Source organism: Felis catus, chromosome A1, assembly GCF_018350175.1.
Source record: "Felis catus isolate Fca126 chromosome A1, F.catus_Fca126_mat1.0, whole genome shotgun sequence".
NCBI lineage: Eukaryota > Metazoa > Chordata > Mammalia > Carnivora > Felidae > Felis > Felis catus.
The window spans coordinates 14,505,735-14,528,382 of record NC_058368.1 but is presented as its reverse complement, the minus strand read 5'-3'; the positions used below and the strand labels follow the sequence as shown (position 1 = coordinate 14,528,382).

The 22,648-nt window shown below is 37.6% G+C and overlaps 1 protein-coding gene across 12 annotated transcripts in view; it reads right to left on the bottom strand.

Annotated features, from left to right (window-relative positions):
• NBEA (neurobeachin) overlaps positions 1–22,648 on the bottom strand; it is a 684,640-nt gene that overhangs the window by 43,509 nt on the left and 618,483 nt on the right. For all 12 annotated transcript variants that reach the window (XM_023250717.2, XM_023250724.2, XM_011286341.4 and 9 more), the window contains 2 exons: positions 20,448–20,600; positions 1,219–1,386 (listed from right to left, as the gene is read on the bottom strand). In XM_023250717.2, coding sequence (XP_023106485.1) covers positions 1,219–1,386; positions 20,448–20,600 — 321 coding nt within the window. The remainder of the gene's footprint in view (positions 1–1,218; positions 1,387–20,447; positions 20,601–22,648) is intronic.

Sequence of the window (22,648 nt, the reverse complement as noted above, 5' to 3'; positions counted from 1 at the left end):
ATAATTGAGAATATCTTCTACAAAATAATCTGATTACAGTTTGTACAGGGGATACTAAATCAGGAGAGTGTAATGGTTTGCAGAGAAAATCCCTTCTTTCACTGATGAATTTCATACTATCTGACTTCTCTCTCATTCATTCATTCTCTGTCTCTATTCCCTTCCTCCAGCTTCAGGCAATAATCCGTTTCCTTGCACATACAACACGATGTAACACTGCACCTAATAACGTGCTTACAATGTGTTCTCTGAATATTCAGCCCTAAGGGTCCAATGAGCACTCATTGTGAGCCTCTTCCCTTTTCTTTTCTCTGCTTGAAGCCATACAAATGGAATCATTTTGCTTTTGTAGGGGTATATAAGAAGTAACTTTGTGGATGCAAATTTTTCTTGTAGGGCTTTATTTCCCAAGTCTACAAGTTTTCCACCTCTAAGACTAAAAGTAAAAAATACAACAAGCATTCCATGATTGCTTGTTTTGCACACAGCAGATGGCAGCTACCGGGCAGAATGGAGGCTGGGGCATGGCTTCCTTGGCAGTGATGCTCACCCAGCAGCTGTTGCTTCTTTACTCCTTCACCTATCTGAAGTCATTTCGTGCAGTGCAGAAGTGATTTAAATAATATTTTCCAGGAATATTTTCACTAAAAATACTTACGCACACACAATTCCCAACTGTTAGCTATAAACTTTCAGGGTAAGAACCTACATGGATAAAATACTATACCCTCATCTATTTCATTGATGCATTTTGGTGAATATTCTGGAATAAAATACTATATATACCCTCATCTATTTTATCAATGCATTTTTTGAGCATTCTGTGTAGAAGTCTGCAAGTTTGCTTTTTTAAGAAAATATATACTGGCAGATTATTTTAATGTGAACTATTCATATTCAAATGTCCCACTAGGTTTTATTAATAACACACACTGGGCATTAAGCATTTTAATGAAGATGCTAAAATAAAACAAGCAAAACAGGGATATTGAAGTGCATTATATATGTCTACAATTCAAAAAAGAAGAACATGATGGTCTCATTACTTGGTTTTGACATATAATATTCATTTTCCTACATTTGTAAAAACTCTGGAATTTATGTTTTGTAAAAATTGATGTTGCAAAGAAATGTATACGGAAAGAGATGGAAAGCCAAATGTCTGTCTTTCTGAGAGATGAAAGAAATTTTTGGAATAATATGGGACTTAACACCTACCTCCCTGAGCACAGGGTCAGTGATACTATCCAGATTCACAGAGCCTTCGTAGGTTAAGTAGTGAAAAACATTCAGAGCACGGACTGCTTCTGGTCCTCGCTGTTTGTAGCCAAATATAAGGTCAATCCACTGGTGGAGTTGGCAAGAAACAAATTCACTTTCCAGGGCCTGTAATGAGTCAAGAAAGAAATAAGAGACAGTACAAACTGAGCTAATCTCCCTTATTCTTAGTTTGAAATATTCTATATAAAGGAGTATAGTATGTTCTTTGCTTTACCCTATTTTATCTATATGTATTACACATCCTATTCCTAGAAATGGTAACGTACAACCTCCAATAAAACACAGACCTGAGTGAAAATTTTCCCTTTCTAAAATGCTTAACTTTCTTGTGGCTCCAGCTATGTATATGATACAATTTTTAATATTTTTTTTCAACGTTTTTTATTTATTTTTGGGACAGAGAGAGACAGAGCATGAACGGGGGAGGGGCAGAGAGAGAGGGAGACACAGAATCGGAAACAGGCTCCAGGCTCCGAGCCATCGGCCCAGAGCCTGACGCGGGGCTCGAACTCACGGACCGCGAGATCGTGACCTGGCTGAAGTCGGACGCTTAACCGACTGCGCCACCCAGGCGCCCCGATACAATTTTTAATATTAAGTAGATTTCTTAAAAAAGCCACATTCATGTTTAAAACAAAAATAATTTGAAGTACCTGTTCTAATTTTACAATAATTTCATTTCTAATTTTTAAGCATTAGTTCAAAACTGAACAATTTTATTAGAAATGCATTGATACACACTTATTTTCCTGCCTGAAGTCCTCAAATTTACCTCTAACCCTACGAAAAGGGGACATCTTCCTGCTGCTACAAATGAATCCTTGCTTTTATACAGGGTAGAAATCCTTGGGCGATTTTAGACGTTTGCTAGCTAGTAGGAAATGAATGCAAATTAATGACAACCAATGACCATACTAAGCTTCCGTAAAGGGTCAGAAAAAAAAGAAGGCCTTGTCATTCCCCAAGAAACCATCATAAGCTTTCTGGAAGTATCGGGCCATGTAGACATGGAGTTCTGTTCACACCTGTGATATGAGCAGTGACAATCACTGTATGGCTCACTATGCCTCTCACCTACTGCAGTCACCTGTCATCAATTTCTTATTGATTTTAAGAGCACACTGATTTCAGCAACATGAACAAAAGCTGTAGAACTAGCTTCTTAAATTTCAACTAAGTGCAGCCATATTACACAATTTTCTAAATTACAGCTGTAACTAAATATGTGAATGAAGTCATTCTCTGGCTTCATGACCCTGATTTCCAACGTGTTGACACCAATTTGGATTCACTTAATTAATAAATGATTTCTTAAATTAGCCTTCTGATAATTATACTTCATTTTTTTAATCTATAAAATATCTGAATGATACTTTTCAACTTTTCCTGTGATCACATTTTACTACTAATTTTATTTCCCTCAACTTCTTCTTGACTTATTTCTCTCAAAAGTTTTGATATTTTACTTAAACCAATTATTGTGCATGTTTCTCATTCAGAAATATAAACAATTAGGCTTTATTAAAGGGTAATTTCTGTACTGAAATTGAACAGGATTTTTGTATTCTCTATCGTAGTGGTCTTGATATAATAGTTCAGGCTAGAGCACAGGGAAGGAGACTAAAATAGAAGAACGAGGTTGGTTAAAATTTTATATTGGTTATGTCATAAATGTTGGTTTGGTCAATGTCCACAAATGATTTTGTAAGTGCAGTATAACTAGTTAGTTAAGAAAAAAGTCAGTCTAATTAGTGCCTGGTACAATAAATGAAAAGGATGAAAGACAAAAAGTTATGGAGTAGCTATTGTCCAAATGTATTCACAGGAGTTCAAAATAATACTGAAATCAGATAGATTATTTAAAGGAAGATTCTACCAACATCATCACATAATCAGTTAATCAGCAACAATTTCAAATAAATCTTAACAACATATTTGGAAAGGATTGATGAAATTCACTATTATTCTGTGGAGTAAAGCAATTATTGAATAAAATGCCTAATGCAGATACGAGAGGTGGAAGGAATGATTATTTTTCACTAATTTGAATTTTAAAAATCTATTTGTTCTCTTTTATCTCTATCCAGTACTTTCATTTCTCTCCTCCACCAGAGGCAACATCTGTAATGTGTTTGAAGTCTCTCCTTTTGTTTGCATGTGTTTTTATAAAACATTACTCATTATTTGTGTATGCATTTTTGATTCATAAAAATGATATAGGGTTATAGATTTCATGTAGTTTCTTACTTTTTTTCCAGTTAGCATTGATTTTTAAGATTATGTCACTGTATGTATAGGTAGTCCATTGTTTCTTTTTTTTTAAACATTTTTTTAAGTTTATTTATTTTGAGAGAGAGAGAGAGAGAGAGAGAGAGAGAGAAAGAGAGAGAGAGAAAGGAGGGGAGGGGCAGAGAGAGTGGGAGAGAGAGAGAGAATCCCACGCAGGTTCTATACTGTCAGCCTGAAGTGGAACTTGAACTCATGAACATTGAGATTGTGACCTGAACTAAAATCAAGAGTTGGGCACTTCACCAACTGAGCCACACAAGTGCCCCGGTAGTCTACTGATTCTAATGGCTGCATAGAACTCCCCCCAGCAATGAGCATTAGACTGCCTCTAAGTCCTCATGATACGATGCTGTGATAAATGTCCACTTTTGCATCTCCTTTTGGATCTTTGTAAGAATTTCTTTGGGACTCATAATCTGGAGTAGGACTGCTGTGTCACCACAGTGGATGTGTATAAACCCCATGACTCAGCAGCCATTAGTCTGCAGGTGCTCTTCAGAATGGCTGCCCAGCTCCACATCCTCCAGTGGTGCATGAAGGGTTCTATATGTCCACATCCCCATTGGCTCTTGATATTATACAGGTTTCTAATTTAGCCAGTGTAATAGATACGAAACAATCAATATCTCATTGTTTTAATTTGTATTCCTCTGATTACTAAGGAACTTGACATCTTTTTAATACACTTGTTGGCCTTTTGGGTTTCCTCTTCCGTAAATTTCTTGTTCACACCCTTTGCTCTTCTTTTTATGGAGGTTCCTATCTTTATGTCGTTACTTTGCAAAAGGTCTTGATATATTTAGGATAATAGTTCCTTGTTGGTTTTTTTTTATTTTTTTTTCAATGTTTATTTTATTTTTGGGACAGAGAGAGACAGAGCATGAACGGGGGAGGGGCAGAGAGAGAGGGAGACACGGAATCGGAAACAGGCTCCAGGCTCTGAACCATCAGCCCAGAGCCTGACGCGGGGCTTGAACTCACGGACCGCGAGATCGTGACCTGGCTGAAGTCGGATGCTTAACCGACTGCGCCACCCAGGCGCCCCTCTTTGTTGGTTTTAAACACTGCACATGAATTCCCCCAAATGTCATGTGTCTATGAACTTTATCCATATTGTTCTTTGTTGAACAGAAATTCCTAATTTTGAGATAATCAAATACTTCTTTCTCTTTATTTTTATGCTCTTGGGATTTTGATTTGAAGTTACAAAGATAACTTTCTATAATTTTGACGTATTATCTTTATATTTATGGATTTACTTTTAACATATTGATCTTTAATCCACCTCGAGTCTACTTTCATTCATATGTGGTATTAAATAGGGATCCAGTACTATTTTTGTTTTTATAGTACGTCAGTTTTTCCAATACCATCCATTAAACAAACACACCTTTCCTCAGTGGTCTGTAGTGTCATCTTTAGTGTGTGTATATTTGAAACAAAGATGTAAAACTGCTAGTGTTTACATATATGATAATCTACCTAGAAAAAGCAATACAATCAGCAGCCAAGTGATTACAACCAATAAAAGGGTTGCAAGGTCTTTCTTTCTTTCTTTCTTTCTTTCTTTCTTTCTTTCTTTCTTTCTTTCTTTCTTTCTTCCTCTGCTTTCTGTCCTCCCTTTTTCCTTCTTCCCTCTTTTTTATCCTTCCTTCCTTTCTTCTTCTTCTTCTTCTTCTTCTTCTTCTTCTTCTTCTTCTCCTTCTTCTCTCTCTCTCTCTCTCTCTCTCTCTCGATATGTGTGAGTCTCCGGCTTGTCCCATTCTTTTTATTTCTATTGTTACCTTTATTTATTTTAATTATCTTTATTTCTCAGATATCTTTGTATTTGGTAGATTTCTTTTTCTTTCTCAGAATCAATGCAGCTATTTCTGGACCTTTATTCTTCCCTGTAACTTTTAGAATAAGTGCACATGGATACATCAAAATAATTGTGATTGGGAGTCCAATAAATTTGTGCAGTAATTTGGAAAATTGATACTAGGTTTTCCCATCCAAGGTCCCAGAATGTCTCTTTACCTATACAGATTATTTTCTATGTATTTTATTAGAGTTAAAAATTAATACTTTCTCCATAAAGGGTGTGGGAATTCTCAGATAGTCTATAAGTTTTGATGCAATGATAACATTTCTAAAATTATATTTCACAGTTGGTTACTGATGATGTAAAGAAAATGCCATTGATTTCTATAAGTTGATTTTGCTTGTGGTAATTAGTTATACCTATAACTTTTTTTTTTTGAGAGAGAGAGAGAGGATGCAAGTGAGCAAGGGGCACAGAGGGAGGGAGAGGGAGAGAGAGAAGTGGGGCTCACCTGATGCAGGGCTGGAGCTCACCAGATGTGGGGCTCAAACTCAAGAACTATGAGATCATGACCTAAGCCAAAGTCAGATGCTTAACTGACTGAGCAACCTAGGTGCCCCATATACCTAAAACTTCTTTATTTCTTCTTATAGAATTGTTCTCACCCTTGAGGACTACATTCAATAACAGTGGTGATATGGAGCATCTCTGTCTTTTTCCTAATCTTGAAGGATTAGTTTTGATCTGACACACATATATACACTCACACATTTTATATACATAATTGTTGGGTTGTTAGATAATACTTGACTTAGAATTTTTGTATTTATATCCATACATGAAATGGCCCTATTTATTTATTCTTTTTTCTCCCTTTAGCTACTTTTAGAGTCAAGATCACACTAGCCTCATGGATGGCCATGTTTTCTGCAACAACTTACTAAGAAATGACTCTATTATCTCTTGAAAATCTGGTAGAATTTACCCGTAAAATAATATGGCCTTGGATAATTTGGGGATGGGAAGATTTTACCATTTAAATTTTTTAAAGACTTTTAAGTCTTAGTTCTTTTGGTGCTAATTTTAATATTTTATACATTTTTCTCAATATTTGTTCCATCTCAAAAAAATTATTATGTCAATATTTGCTTCTAACAACCTTTTTTTAAAATTTTTAAATGTTTATTCATTTTTGAGAGAGAGAGCAGAAGACGGGCAGAGAGAGAGGGAGACACAGAATATGAAGCAGGCCCCAGGTTCTGAGCTGTTAGCACAGAGCCCGACGCGGGGCTCAAACCTATGAACTGTGAGATTATGACCTGAGCTGAAGTCGGATGCTTAACCGACTAAGCAACCCAGGTGCCCCTGTTTCTAACAATCTTTATATGTTTTTTTTTAATTTAAAAATTTTCTAACACTCTTTAATTCAATTAAAGTCTATAGTTATTTAGCCTATCCTATTTTATATGCTGGAGAGGCAGCAGAGTGAATCAATGGAAAATTAATTGTTTAAATAATTTTGTCTCAGGTTTTTTGGGGGGAGGGGCATTACAAGATTAAATAGCAAAGAAACAATAAGGTAGCAGATTCAACAGATAGTGTTATACATTATACACTGCATACACCGTCTGTCTTAAACATCTGTCTTATATATTGTCTTATACCTTGTCTTGCTGGTCACTGTGCAAAGAGAAGAGAAAATCCAGTTAGAACATCTAAAAGCCAACTCTAAATCAAATACATACCTAAGAATCAAATTTTTGATAGCCCATAATGAAAGCATAAAGACCTATCTAAAGCTGAAGTCTGACACTGAGACTTAACTGTACTCTAAAGAGTATCGGTCTGTTATTAAATACGTGCTCTCTGCTTATTTGTTCTTTACAGAACTATGTTTTCTTGCACAAGCCCATTTTGGACTCTGAAACAAGATTTTGTTGCAAATACTTACAATGGAAAAATATACAGAAACATTTGATTACCAAGCTATTAGGGTTATAATGGTCTTAATAGCTTGCTTTACCCTCTACTTGCATATCTAAAAGCAGAAGCAATTGCTTTAAGCCTAGATAAACCAATTCCCAATCCATAATTCTGCCCTGGGGATCTGGGAGGAAGGAAATAAGGAGTGAGATTTACACCGTAGAGGGATATCTCTTTGATGGATAATAGTTACCTAATTCCCATTTCCATGTTGTCCCATGGGTATTAGATGCTAGAGGATTCTTTCTCCAGCAGGTTTAGGATAAAGTGTCTCTGAAACTTATGAAAAAGGAAACTAGGCTGCTGGAATGAACTCTCAGGAAAGAATATTTATTTCTCCTGAATTCTTTTATTTAAGAATATTGAATTTCCATCTCCTCTTCTAGATAAGAGCAAGAATACTTCCAAGCCCCTTCTCTTATTACCTCAAAAATCTGCTTCTGATTTTGAAAAAATTCTTAAAGAGAGTTGCATATAGTTAAGCAATCAGGAATCACAGCGCTACATCTTCTGCAGGGAACTTAAATTATCCTATTATGTGATTGCTCACTGGATGTATAAATACAGAGAATTCTTTTCCCTTCCCCCTCGCCCCACCCTGGTCTTAGCTCTCACTGCTCTCCACATGGGCGACTGTCAATAGTCCTCAACCTGTTTCTCTCTTCTAACCTGTCTTGCACCCTGCTGGGGACATAGACTTCTGAAACCATCATGTTCCTATGGTCATCCTCTATCTCAAATTTTCCACGGTTCCTCCCAGCAAAAACATGGTAGGGTAAACTTTACCTGGCCACTAAGGTCTCTCAAATCATGATCCCACCGTCCACCATGACTTCTCGGGACTTGCTGATAGGATTCCTGGCTCCAAGAAGCACAGACAATTCACACCCCCGGGGCACACAGCAGCTGGTACAACCTTTGAGCCTCTGTGGCTCCTTTCTCCTCAAGATGAAAGCATTTCAACCTCCTGCTTCTTTTTGAGGTCTTAGCCATCCTTCTTACTCAAGTGCAACGTTTGTTTCCTGAGTTCTCCAGCTCACACTCTATGAATTCTTCTATGAATTTCTATGACACTTGAAACCTGTACCCTCCTGTTTAATGCAGTAAGATTATGTATACACATTTACTTGTGAAAATCAATTTGCATATAAATTGGAAAGTGCTATACAAACAAATGGGGTCATTACCAATTAGCACTTGTTTCAAACTTGCAATACTGTATATATTAGAATATAAGCATTTCGAAGATAGGGATCATATCTAATGCTTCTTTTCCATTTGCCATAGCACCCCACCTAACATTAAAAGTATTTGATAAATATTATTGGATAATTAATTAAGCAATGAGAAAGAAGTGTTGGTAACAAGAAGGAAAAAATGTCAGGGGTGGGAAAGAAGCTCATTCATTCATTCAGTAACTATTGACTGACCATCTGCTATGCGCTGACAATATTATAGATTTTAGGATTACAGCAGTAGATAAAAGAAAATACTGTTCTGCAGTGTTCACGCTGTAGCGGGAGGAGATTGACACCCCCCCAATTATTAGTAAGACACACAGTACGTCAGAAGGTAGTAAGTGCTAAAGAAAAGAGAAAGGTAGGAAAGAAAGTTAAGGAGTATGCATGGATGAGGAGGGGATTGCTATTTTGGAGGAGGTGATCAGAGAAGGTTTCCTTGAGTTTGTGATAATTAAGGACCACAGTGAGGAAGTGAACTATAAAGACATTTGGGGGAAGAGGTTTTCAAACAGAGGTAACAGCCATTCATTCATTCATTCATTCATCCATCATCCATTCAATATCGAGCATCTATTATGTGCCAGGCAGTTATTCTAGGCCCCAGAGATACTATGGTAAACAAGACAAAAGCCTTGATCTCTAGGGGTATATCTCATTGAAATGCAAATAAACAATGGGAAAATAATCTCTCTCCAGCCCCAAATTACTGACCCTCTACCCTATGTTAGAAAGCCAAGCCTAGCCTTGGAGGATATACAGATGAACAAGCATTCCACGCCCTCAAAAATATCACAATGTAGTGGGAGATAAACATGTCAACTTGGGCTTTTCCTGCTGCTCAAATTTCTGCTCAAACTCTAAGCTGACAAAAGGCACTAAATGTTCTACCCTATCCCATTTCTGCTGCTCTATCCATCACCATTCTACATTTACAGGGCCTGTCCCCCCTACCATTTACTTGCCTCTGTAAGCCTAGAGAAATCTTAGGGAAAATGGTCACAGCCAGAAAGTTGCAGAAAGAGACTGCTGGCTCCAACTTTAAAATACACCCAGAATTGGGGTGCCTGGGTGGCTTGGTCGGTTGATTTCAGCTCAGGTCATGATCCCAAGGTTGTGGGATTGGAGCCCAAGCTCAGTGTGGAGCCTGCTTAACATTCTTTGTCTCTATCCCTCCTCCCCTCTCCCCCACTCACGTTCTCTCTCTCTCTCTAAAATGAAAATTAAAAATTAAAACCAAAACCACTAAAAAAACCCCACCCAGAATTGATTAATTTCTTACTACCTTCACTGGTACCACCCTGGTCCAAGCCACCATCATCTCTCACAACACTTGCTAACAGATACGCCTGATTCTACCCTGTGCCTCAACAGTTCACTCCCAACACTGCAGCCAGAACAATCCTTTCAAAATGTAAGTAAGATTGTGGCACTCTTCTGCTCCAAAGCACTGTGATGGCTTTCCATTTCACTCAGAGTGAAAACTCAAAGTGCTTACGCTGGCCTTCAAAGCCTTCTGTGATCTGACCTCGGTACTGCTCAGTCTTGTACTAGGTGCCCCCTTCCTGCTCACTCCCCCCTGGCTCCTTGGTTTCCGAGGGAAGCACATCCCTGCCACAGGGCCTTTGCTCCAGATGGTCCTTCTGCCTGCAATGGTCTTTCCCCAAGACAGTCACTTGATCCACTCCCTCACCTCCTTCCAGTCTTAATGCAAATCTCACTGAGGGGATCCTGACCACCAATCTGTGTATTCCTGATCCCTTTACCTTCCACTGCATCTTTTTTCCATACTATTGATTACTTTCTCACATACTACATATTTTACTTATTTATTTACTATTTTGTTGTCTGTCTGCCTTCGATCAATAGTAAGGTGTATGAGGGCAGGGATCTTTGTCTGTTTCACTGGTATACCCCAACCACATAAAACAGCATCTGGAACACTCATATCTGTTGAATGAATGGATGATAGCCTCTATCAGCGTTTGCTGTGACTGTACGTTTACTTGTCTGTTCTCCTAACTAGAGTGGGAGCTCCTGAAGGCCACTCACTGTGTTGCTCATGATAGTGTTTCCAGAGCCTAGAGAAGTATGAACTGTGTAACAGGACCTCAATGACTGGGATAAAGAAAGAATTTCTCTAATTTAGCTTTCTTTTGAGTAGGGTCCCTGTTCAATGCTTCTTTGTGTTTTCCATAATGCCTTACTCAGAGCTGGCTCTCTGTGAAGGTTTATGGAATAGGCAGATCCCCAGTTATAGATTGAAAGACACTGAAACTCCAAGAGATTAAGGGTGACTTATTTGTCCAAGGTGTCACAGCTAGCAGGGGCCAGAGTGTGCACGCAAACACATGACATCTAGCTCAGTATTCTGAGTTGCTGCAAAACACCTCCAAAAATTCTCATTTACTACAAATTCTTTTTTGAACAGGGCGTTTTTTCTTAGCATAAAAATATACCCAAATGCAAACTGTTACCTATCAAAAAGAGACTTTTTTCTTTAAAACATGGAGATCTTATAAAGGAGGTAATACAGCAAAAGTGAAACGACATTCAGTTCTCTTTCTCTGCCTCAGTGCACATCGCACTGCTGCTCAGACTGAGAACGTTCTACATGTGGTCTGGGAGCACCAGGGACCTGTGGGTTGAGGGCTGGATGAGATTATCAGTGCACATCCGTGAAAGGCCTTTTTCTAAAACAAATTTAAAAAAAGGGCAGATTATGATTGATGAACCCAGCATTAGGGTAATGTTATCAGAGATACTTTCTATTTCTGTCCTTTGTGGAGAGGTCAGATTATAATCATGTTAGAACTGAACACAGTGCTTTATTAATGTTTCATGAGTGAGTTGTAATCAGCCTAGCTGGGTGTGGGTAAATTAAACCAATTCTTGACGTATGAACTCAATGCATTCAGAATTTATTGAAATATCTACTCAAAGTGTCTATATTGCTTTTCCAGCTTTTCCAATGAGGCCAAAATTTGAATTTCACAGTTTGGTAAAACACAATCCTTGTCACTATATTTACAAGGTATAAACAACTCTAATTAATTATATATGTTATCTCCCATAACTAGCACACCAATTAACTAAAACAAAATACATCCTTAAAACTTAAAGTACCATTTCACTTTTAAAAAATTAAAATTTAGATGCCTATCTAAAAATTTCTACACATAAAAACTTCTACAAATACATCAAATACCTTTTCAATTGCTGCTGTGAGAGAATAAAAACTGATTTATGGTCAATGATGTCATTCCTTTTTATAATATTACTTTTGCCTTCTTTGCCTTGAATTCCTGAATGACATCTTGAAAGAAGGAGGAGGATGTGCTCATGGGTACAGAATACTAATCCTCACGAAGAAATGAACGTTTTTTTTTTTACCACCCTGAATGTCATTTCTTTGGGATATATGACATTTTCATTTTATACTGTAGGCTTATGACAAAGAACTCCTTCAAATAACTGAAGATAATCCCAGCCCAAATTATAAATATACTGGAGCACATTTTCTCTAAACCTATTTCATAAGAACTAAATCCTACATGAGCTACCCAGCTGGTACAAAGTCAGAAACTTTTAACGTTACAAAACAATATAAAAGAATGAGGGCTGTGTTCGTGGAATTTGTGGGAAATTTAAACCCTTCTATATTTTCTGTTATAACTCAGGCTTTGTATATTAGGGAAATATTCATCCAATAACTATTCCTTCAGTAAAAGAGAGAGAGAGAGAGAGAGAGAGAGAGAGAGAGGCACATGATTGATTACATTTCCTACTGTTAACACAGATGCCTGGCATTGTTTCTGAATGACATCAGTGCGATCATTTCCCAGCAGTACGATGGGGAAACGGACCAGAAGCTGGAGCAGAGTCAGCTAAGAACAGGATACTGTGAAGAAAAACTGCAAGCTGAAGGAAAGCAGCGCAGGAGACACTGAGGGAGGAGAGCAGACACACGCTACTGTTCAAAAGACGTCCTTTGCTCGCTCTGATGTCTAGGACTGTTCTTCTAAGAGGCGGCTCTCTCCGGCTGCCCGTTAGCTCCAATTCTGATGCGACCAAGAGTGGCGGCTGTGGATGCAGAGCCTAGGTGACGCCATGGTAGCTTTCCCTTCCTATTCTTCAGGGTCTCTTCTAGGGAAACCCAGGGAAAGACAACAGGAAGAATAAACACTTCCCAAGCCACCTGTTCTGTGCTAGCAGGCACTTCCTACACACGGTTGATTGAACCTGACCCTGCATTCTGGTGCTGCACGGAACCAAGACAGGGGCAGTTGGATTTCCCCAAATATGCGGGATTTGGGGTAAAGCCTTTCACTCCATGGAGTAAAGATTTAGTTCAAAAGTCTTACCTGACTCATTAATGGCTACAAGATAACAGGGATTTGGCTTAGAATACAGAAAAACCCCAGTGCTTGCTTCTTTCACTTCTTCACAAAAACAAGTTGGAACTTGTTGTTATAATAAAAATGTAATATATAATACATATAAACAGTAATATGTTATATGTCAACTATACCTCAACGAAAAAAGAACTGCAAAAATTACTATGCATTTCTGAAAATGTTTTACGACATTTTCAGAAATGCACAAGTATTTATCCCTCATATTTTAGTCAGTTATGAAACTTAATTGTTTTGAATACGTGAGTACATCTTTGAGGGACAGTTAATTCACCACATTATATGCAATCTTTATAGTTCCTAGTATGTTGTATGAACTTGGCTTGATGACATTCTTGTGGCTTGATAAACACACGTATTTCTCAACGTAAATATCAACGTATTTACATTGATAGTAAATAGTGAGATTTATTTTAAAGAAGCACTGTATTTTGTCTGAAAGTTTGTTCAGCAGCACTTGAGCTGATAGAAAGACAAGATATAACAGGTATGTAAACAGAAGTCAGGTAATTCATTATAGCAACTGGTAAGTTTAGTATCAGGATTAAAATGTTTCTTGTAGTTTATTTATTTATATTCAACAGAAGTACTCTGAGCAATTATAAATATAAAATAATTTATTACTCAAAATTTATACTTATAAATTTTGCTTTTTCTTGAAGTAAGAGGGAAAATCTATTTTAGACTTTAACTTGTCTTTATAATGTTACAATCATTTCTCAAGCTGTATCTTTCTTTTTAAAAAATTTTTTTTAACGTTTATTTATTTTTGAGACAGAGAGAGACAGAGCATGAATGGGGGAGGGTGAGAGAGAGAGAGAGAGAGAGAGAGAGAGAGAGAGACAGAATCTGAAATAGGCTCCAGGCTCTGAGCTGTCAGCACAGAGCCCAATGCAGGGCTCGAACTCACAAACCGCAAGATCATGACGTGAGCCGAAGTCGGCCGCTTAACCGACTGAGCCACCCAGGCGCTCTAAGCTGTATCTTTCTTTTTTTTAAGTTTTCAAAAAAATGTATATTTATTCTTGAGAGAGAGAGATAGAGCATGTGTGCGTGTGAGTGGTGGAGGTGGGGAGGGGGAGAGAGAGAGAGAGAGAGAGAGAGAGAGAGAGAGAGAATCCTAAGCAGGCTCTGAACTGCAGAGCCGGACTCAGAGCTCAAACTCACAAACCATGAGATCATGACCTGAGCCAAAATGAAGAGCTGGACGCTTAACCCACTGAGGCACTCAGGTGCCCCTCAGGCTGTATCTTTCAATGAAAAATCCTAATTCTCTTTGATGAATAATCCCAACTCTCTTAAGATCCAAATGATACACGAAACCATTTGGTGAGAATCAGGTATTTCTCAGGAAAAGAGACTTTTTAAAAAATCTTATGTGGTGATCACATGAACAATTCAATTAAATAATTAAATTAAAACTCAATTTTAAGTCTCAGTCAAAATTAGGTGTTTGGCAATCTTCCATGCATAGATATAATTAGTTTGCAAATAACAAATAAGCTCTATTCCAAAGTTCCTTTATAAGGTGGTGTTTGGAATAGATATTGCAGGGGAAACAGTATTAGTCTAATCTGCTTTGGTTGTCAAGTCGATCTATAAAGCCGTATTTAATTAAATATACAGCTGACATTTCAGAGACTATCAGTGGGTCCAGGAGACACGACATTCAGAGTTCCAATCTGCAATGCTAGGTATGGTAAGTAGAAAAAGCACTTGGGTGAGTCATGTAGCCTTCCCGGGTCTTCGTCTCCTTATTGAAATACAGATCTGTTCCAGCTCTAAAATCCTGTGTGTGCCTCTAAAGTTTACATTTCCTCCATCTGCAGAGTTAAAGAGTCTTCTTCCGCTCACAACTGCTGCACTCTAAGCAGAGGTCTCGCCCGCTGGAAAGGGAGCCTCACAGGGTAAGGGCTGGGGGAGAAAGAGGTAGAAATGAGATCTCAGAAAGTCAGATCTACATGGCTGTTGGGGCCAGAACATCCTGCTGGTTTTGGTTCAATGCTCACTCATTTCTTTCTTTTCTTCCACTGACCCCAAGGTACTGATTCTTGTTAGAAGACATGTTTCTTTCCCTTCTCCCTTTCCACAGCTCCTTAAATCATCATTTTATCCTGAGCACTGTGGATAGTAACACGGCCACTTTGATAAGTAGGTGATATCTGGGCAAGGTCATTTACCTCTCTGGGTTCCAAGATAATTCCTAAAAGACTTTTTGAGGATTAAAAGAATAATGTATTTGAAGCTCTAGCAAGTATCCGACAAAGAATAAACACTCAAAAAGGGCACAGGGTATAAGGACTATCACTGCCATTATTGCATCTTGGTCAACCTTCCTATTGGGATGACTCAGGACCATCACTGGGCTACAGGGTAAGGTGACTAAGGTTAGGGTATGTACATCCCGATTTGCAGCACTTGTGAGCAGTAAGTCTTAGAGTGAGGACAGTAGAGAAAAACATGTAAGCAGCTACACCAGAGAAGTCAGGAGAATGTCGTAGGCTACTAGCCGTAGAGCTAGCTGTAGGGAGGGGTGCAAACTGGTACATTCCACTGTACTAAAGGCAGAATTTTGTCATTTCATGTTTTGGTACATTTCTACACTGGAAGTGATCAAACAATGACCAATAAAACCTGAGGCAGAAGATACAGTCACTCTACCAAAGCTACAAAGTATACATTTCCTCCAGGGCCTCAATTAGCATTTGACTGACTCATTGATCATGAGGCTTTGATACATTTGATTAACTGGTTTTGCAGACTGGAGATTTTAAACAACACATTTGAATTGGTATGGCTATAAAGGAAAGTGTGCTGATAGCTCACAATTTACAGAAGAAAATATAAAAAGAATATAGAAGTATATCCTTCATACAATAACAATGGGTACTCATAATAGAGAGAAGAAGTTTCTTCTTTTGTATAAGAGGATAGGGAGCGAAGGAGTGATCAAATTTAGAAAAAACAAGTCTGCAAAAAAGTTTTCACCATAAAAATCTAGAAACTTATTTTATCTGGAATGTTTATTCAGTTGGATTATATTACTACCCATCATATTAGATGAATGAAGCCTCGTGATTTTTCAAAATGTTTTTCTTTATTTTTGAAGGAATGAGAGAAACAGAGCATGAGCGGGGGAGGAGCAGAGAGAGAGGGAGACACAGAATTGGAAGCAGGCTCCAGGCTCTAAGCTGTCAGCCCGATGTGGGGCTTGAACTCATGAACTGTGAGACCATGACCTGAGCCGAAGTCGGACACTTAACCGACTGAGCCACCCAGGCGCCCCAGAAGCCTCATGATTTTTATGCAAAGTTAGTCAAGAGTGTACGGTCTTATCCAGTTTATATCAATACTAATTACCTGATGGTTTCGTATCCATAATAATTCTCTTTCCCTGTATTGAAGACATTCTGTGTATGATGCTACCTTGAGGATTTGCTTTTAGAAGCACAGATGCCTTTTCTTTTTTCAGTTAGGCATATCATTAATAAAATTATTAATTCTGTAGGCATTTCACTAATGAGGAGCACAAAGGTTGTATCTGTAATGAGTCACTACTTAATGTTTTATTAAAATACATGTAAGATGTTTCAGCATCTAAAAAGCACATGAAAAGACAGTCAACATCGTTAGTCACTAGAAAAATGGAAATTAAACCATAATGAGATTTTATTTCACATCTACTAGAATGGTTATAATAAAAAACAGGCGATAACAAGTGTTGGTGAAGATGTGGAAGGATTGAAACAGGCATCTGTTGTTAGTGGGAACCTAAAATGGTACAGACCCTTTGCAAAATAGGTAATTTCTTAGAAGTTAGACATAAATTTACCATGACTCAACAACCCTACTCTAGGTATACATCCCAAAGCAATGAAAACGTGTGTCCACATAGAGACTGATACAGGAGTGTTCAGAGCGGCATTACTTACAACAGCCCCAAAGTGGAAACAACCCAAATGTTCAACTGATGAGTAGATCAACAAAACATGGAGTGCCGTTATGAAAAAGAGCCAAGTACTGACACGGGCTGCAACATGGATTGATCTCAAAAACTATGCCAGGTGAAAGAAGTCAAACACAAAAGAACACGTATTAATCAGTTCCATTTATATAACATGTCCAGAAAAGGCAAACTTGTGGAGATAGAAAACAGATTAATGGTTGCCTAGGGCTGGAGGTGGGTATAGAGAGTGACTGAAAATAGTCACAGGATCTTTCTGGGATGATGGAGATGTTCTAAAATTAGATTGTGGGGATGGTCACACCACTCTGTAAATCTACTAAAAATCATTCAATGGTACACTGAAAGCAAATGCATTTTATGATAATGATTAAAAAAAAAACACTTATAAAGTATGTCTCCACATTTCACAGGTGAGAAATGGGAAGACCATAGATACTCATTTACCCAGGGCAATGAGGCTAGTAAACAGCAGAGCCCAGGTTCAAGAGCAGGAAATTATTAAACTCTAAGTCACACTCTTTCCAATATGGTATTCATTATTAGCACCCACATGAAAGGTTCTGTTTAATCGGTTGGGTGCGATCGTGTGAACAAGAGAAAAATCTGGTCCAACAATTTTTGGCTACTTTATTCGCCTGAATGGAGGATTCGTTCAGTTTAACTAGTTTGGACATAACAGACCACATATTGAAATCATTGACATTATTACTCCTATATGATTCAATCATTCACCCAGCAAATATTTACTGAGCAACTACTTTGCGTCAGGCACAGTTCTGGGCTCCACAAGTGTATTGTGGAATGCTGTGACTGAGAGCTACTGATATGTAGCAGTTTCTAGGGTTGAATTTGTGGATCCCGTATCCTTACACTGACATTACTGGCAGCATTCAAGTATGTAAGAGTAGTATGGAAATGGATGGCCAATTCTAAAAATAAGTATAGATTTTAGAAATATAATGCATCATAGAAGTATAAATCCTTCACATTCAAAATACAAACTGAAGAAATAATCTGTTATTCAAGGAGGTGCATGAAATAACCCCATGTATCCGGAAGTACCAATTTATAGGTTGAAAAGTGTCAGAAATCATATCTACAAATTACAAAATACATGATATTCCCTCAAAGGGGGAGACCAGATTGCAGATAATATATATAAAGAGTACTTTTAAACATAGGTCTACCACATGAGCAACAGTTTTCTAAAATAAAATATATTAAAAGTAAAATATTTCTTTAAATTTTTTTTAAGTTTCTTTAAGAGAGAGAGAACGCAGGGAAGGGACAGAAAGAAAGGGAGAGACAGAGAGAACCCCAAGCAGGCTCTGCACCAGCAGCACTGAGCCCAACGTAGGGTTTGAAGTCACGAACCGTGAGATCATGACCCGAGCTGAAATCGAGAGTTGGACACTGAACAGACAGAGCCACCCAGGCAGCCCAAAAGTAAAATATTTCTTAAAAAAAATTTTTTTTTACGTTTTATCTTATTTTTGTGTGTGAGAGAGAGACAGAGTATGAGTGGGGAAGGGGCAGAGAGACAGAGGGAGGCAGAATCTGAAGCAGGCTCCAGGCACAGAGCCCCACATGGGGCTCAAACCCATGAACTGTGAGATCATGACCTAAGCTGAGGTTGGATACTTAACCAATTGAGCCACTCAGGTGCCCTGGTAAAGTATTTCTTAAAGAAAGAAAATATATGGAGTGCCTGGGTGGCTTAGTCAGTTAAGTGTCTGACTTCGGCCTAGGTCATGATCTCACACAGTTCACGGGTTCGATCCCCACATCAGGCTCTGTGCTGACAGCTCAGAGCCTGGAACCTGCTTCAGATTCTGTGTCTCCCTGTCTCTCTGCCCCTCCCCTGCTCACACACCCTCTCTCTCTCAAAAAGAAATAAACATTAAAAAAAAAAAAGAAATATAGCTCCAAATTGAGGGGATCATGTGACTGACAGTGAAGTCCACAAAAAGAAAAAGAGAGACATACACATACAAAATCAGGGGGTAGAGGCAGGAACCACATATAATCTGATCCTGTTTATGTGAAATGTCCAGAATAAGTAAATGTGTAGAGACAGAAAGTAGGTTAGTAGTGCATAGGGTTGGCTGGGGAAAATGGTGGAAGATACTGAAGGTTCTGGGTTTATTTATGGGGTGATAAAAATGTTCATAATTGATTGTGGTGATGTTTGCACAACTCTGTAAAAAAATTAAAATCCATTTATTTTTTTATGCTACGTGGGTGAACTGTACAGTAAGTGAATTCTCTCTGCCTGACATATGTGAATTATGTAAGTCTTACTAAAAGAATGGACTAAGGACTATGTGAACTCCATTGCAAATGTGGACTTTATTTGGATTCTGATTCGTATAAATAAGGTGTAAAAGCAAAATAAAATACATTTATAAGACAGTTGGAAAAAATTGGGAGTGAGTGAAACAGGGTTAAAAAAATACTTTTGGGGGGTGCCACCTGGGTGGCTCAGTCAGTTAAGCATCTGACTCTGGTTTCTGCTCAGGTCATGATCTCATGGTTTGTGAGTTCAAGCCCCGCATTGGGCTCTGCACTGACAGCACAGAGCCTGCTTGGGATTCTCTCTCTCCCTCTCTTGCTGCCCCTCCCCGCTCATGCTGCCCCTGTCTCCCCCCAAAAATAAATAATAAATAAACTTAAAAATATTAAAAAGTATATACATATTTTGGGTCACTGGCTTTTTTAGTATAATTCCTCACTTTACCAAGAATAATAGTACACTAGGGAGGTTGTTTGGTAATGTAGTTCATTTCCATATATCGTAGCCACATTGAGATTAAAATCTCCTTAAATAATGGATAAAAATATACCAAAAGCTATAAAGTTCCCACATGCAAACATTCTATATACATTTTTTTCCTATTTATACATTTTTTCCCTATTTACACATTTTCTATCTGAACAACCAGGTATCTGTCCTATAGATTTAAAAAAGTAATGATATTTTCAATCTATGAATGTTCACTAGATGTTCTCTTAAAGACAAGTATATTATATTTTAAGATATGTTTCATAACTTATAATTTCCTGCATACAAATATATTCTCAATGTAAATTATTTGCTTTTGAATATTTTAGGAGTCAAAAAAGAGTACAGATTTAGCCGGTAGACGAAAATAAGAAATGGCCATTTATTTCAAGCATTTTAGAATATCTTATATTAGTCAACAGATGCTCATCTGATTATCTTCTCCTAAGGGAGCAAATATAACAGAATTACCATTCCTTTATTAGTCTTCATGAAAGGAAAATCCACTCCACAATAAAGAACGATGTCAAAAGACAATAGTAAAATGCTTGCCTTTTCTTCCTTAAAATTTTAACCTTGTGTTTACAGATGTTAAAAGACAATTTGCTAAATAGTTGGAAACAAAATAAAACAACAGAGTATTTTCACTTCTTGAGGACTGCTCAAGCAAAAACAAAGTCTCTCTTACCATCCTGTTGATCCGTACAAAGTCTTCAGGTTTTTTTGCCCAAGGGGGAAGACCAACGTCATTTACCACAACTTCATCTTCTCTGACTCCAAGATTGTACCCATTACTGTTGACAAACATCTCTGGTAGGTAATAGAACTCTGGAATTAGTTCCTGCCAGGAAGAAAAATGTGACATATTAAATCACTTTAAAAGTGAGTTGAATAAAACTATTATAACTTGTTAACTATAAACCGAATTAAATTCTTTCTTTAAATCCAATAGTTTATTATTTAATTCAATTCTGTATTTGATTTTCTTTAGATGAGAGGAAGAGAAGGAAGAGAGGTGAAGAAAGGAGAAGAGCAATATTTTTCTTGAACATTTTATTTGATAATTTATAAGACTTTCAATCTTATCTTGCTACAATTAGTTAAAAGGGTTACAGAATCAACAATAGTTCCTAGTAGTGTTATCAAACCAATATGTAAAGCTATATCTACAAGTCTATGACGCTCAACAACCTTTTCTGAATATTATTAATACTCAAATTAAAAAAAGTTGTTGCCAATAATGGTTAAAAATCATGTAATATCTTCTACTTTTCTTTTTGATCACACTGTCAATTATGCTACATATTTTTTTATAAAATGATTCATAGTTTTATTTTATAATTTGGCACAATTACTTTTGTACCTATCACTAAGCACAACGAAGAGATGATATACAACATGACAATAAGTTTTAAATGTTTAACACGTGGCACCTGGATGGTAACTTCTTAATAAACTGGATCCAAAGACATCTTGTGTTATTTGTATATAAAGATGGCGTGAACAACACAATTCAAGCAAACTCGTGTTTGATGCACAATGTCTAATATGAGGTTTATGTTCCTTTAGAACAAATCAGATATGGAAATGAACTGTTCTTATGACCCTAGAAATGTTTTTTTGTTGTCAGTTTTTTAAGTAACTGGGAGAAAATGCAAACAAAACCAAAAAAACATAAACCGCTGTAGTTTTTATGTACAGCATCTATATCATAATCAACAACAATCTTTTCAAATATCAAGATGAAGGTTAAATTAACCTTATATCGTGAAAAGCATAATAACATTTATTTATGTAATATGATCTACACTGATAATGTAGTACCTGAAATTCAACTCTTCCTGTGGTCTTCTCTAGAGATTCATAGAAAAATTAAAAAAACAAAGAAACAAAAATCCCAAAACACCAGACGCTGATATCTTCAAATAAATCAAATTATTAACTTTCTAAGAACAGCATACACAAAAGCTTTCTCTTTATGGGTTCTCCTGCTGAAATCAACATTTGTCTATTATGGCCTAAGTAGGTGTTTATTTTAGTAATGCTCTGTGAGAATTTGATTATTATCCATTCTGATGATGATAAATGTGAGCTGTAAAAAACATAAAACACAATAAAGTTTGGGTACAGGGCACTGCGACAGGTACAAGGGAAGAAAAAAGTGAACAAGACATGGTTTTATTTCAAGTAATTTATAATCCGCTCTGTGGGGTAAATACACAAACAGATGGTTGTAATACACAATAATAACTGCTTGAGAGGAGTAGAAACCAAGTACAAGGAAGCACAGAGGAGAAGGCAGACAACGCAGGGCAAGTCAGGAGAGACTTCGCTCGAGACCAGACAGTTGAATTTGGCTCTGGCTAAGATAAAGGCAGTGGGAGGGGGCAGGGGACCATCAGGAAGTATAATCAAGAAGGGGTAAGGACTGAGTGTGGGTGGAGAATAGGACATATGGGGGGGGTAGGTGAAGATGGGGGAGGTGGGATGGTAAGAGTTATATGGGGCCAGATGATGAAGGAAGTTTTATGCCAAGCTAAGCTGTTTGGATCTTGTGTTATTGGGCAGATTTGTTTTGTAACAAGACATTGGGTGGCAACATAAAGGTTGGACTGCAGAGGACAGAGACTGGGCATCTGTGCATATGTGGGGAGAAGGGGAACCAGAAGCAGCAAGCAGAACAGGAGGGAAGGGGGAAGGGCAAGTGTGACTTGTGGTGACTGTGGGATTTCAGCAGGGAGGGTAACCTGTGACAGAGGTGAGGATGGGCCTGCAAAGAACAGAGGGAATTAGGTGGTTCACACCGCAAGACAGTCATTCATTAACAACAAACTACACAACTTCAAGGCCACAAGAAAGTGTGGGGAAGGAGAATTATGGTGAAATTAA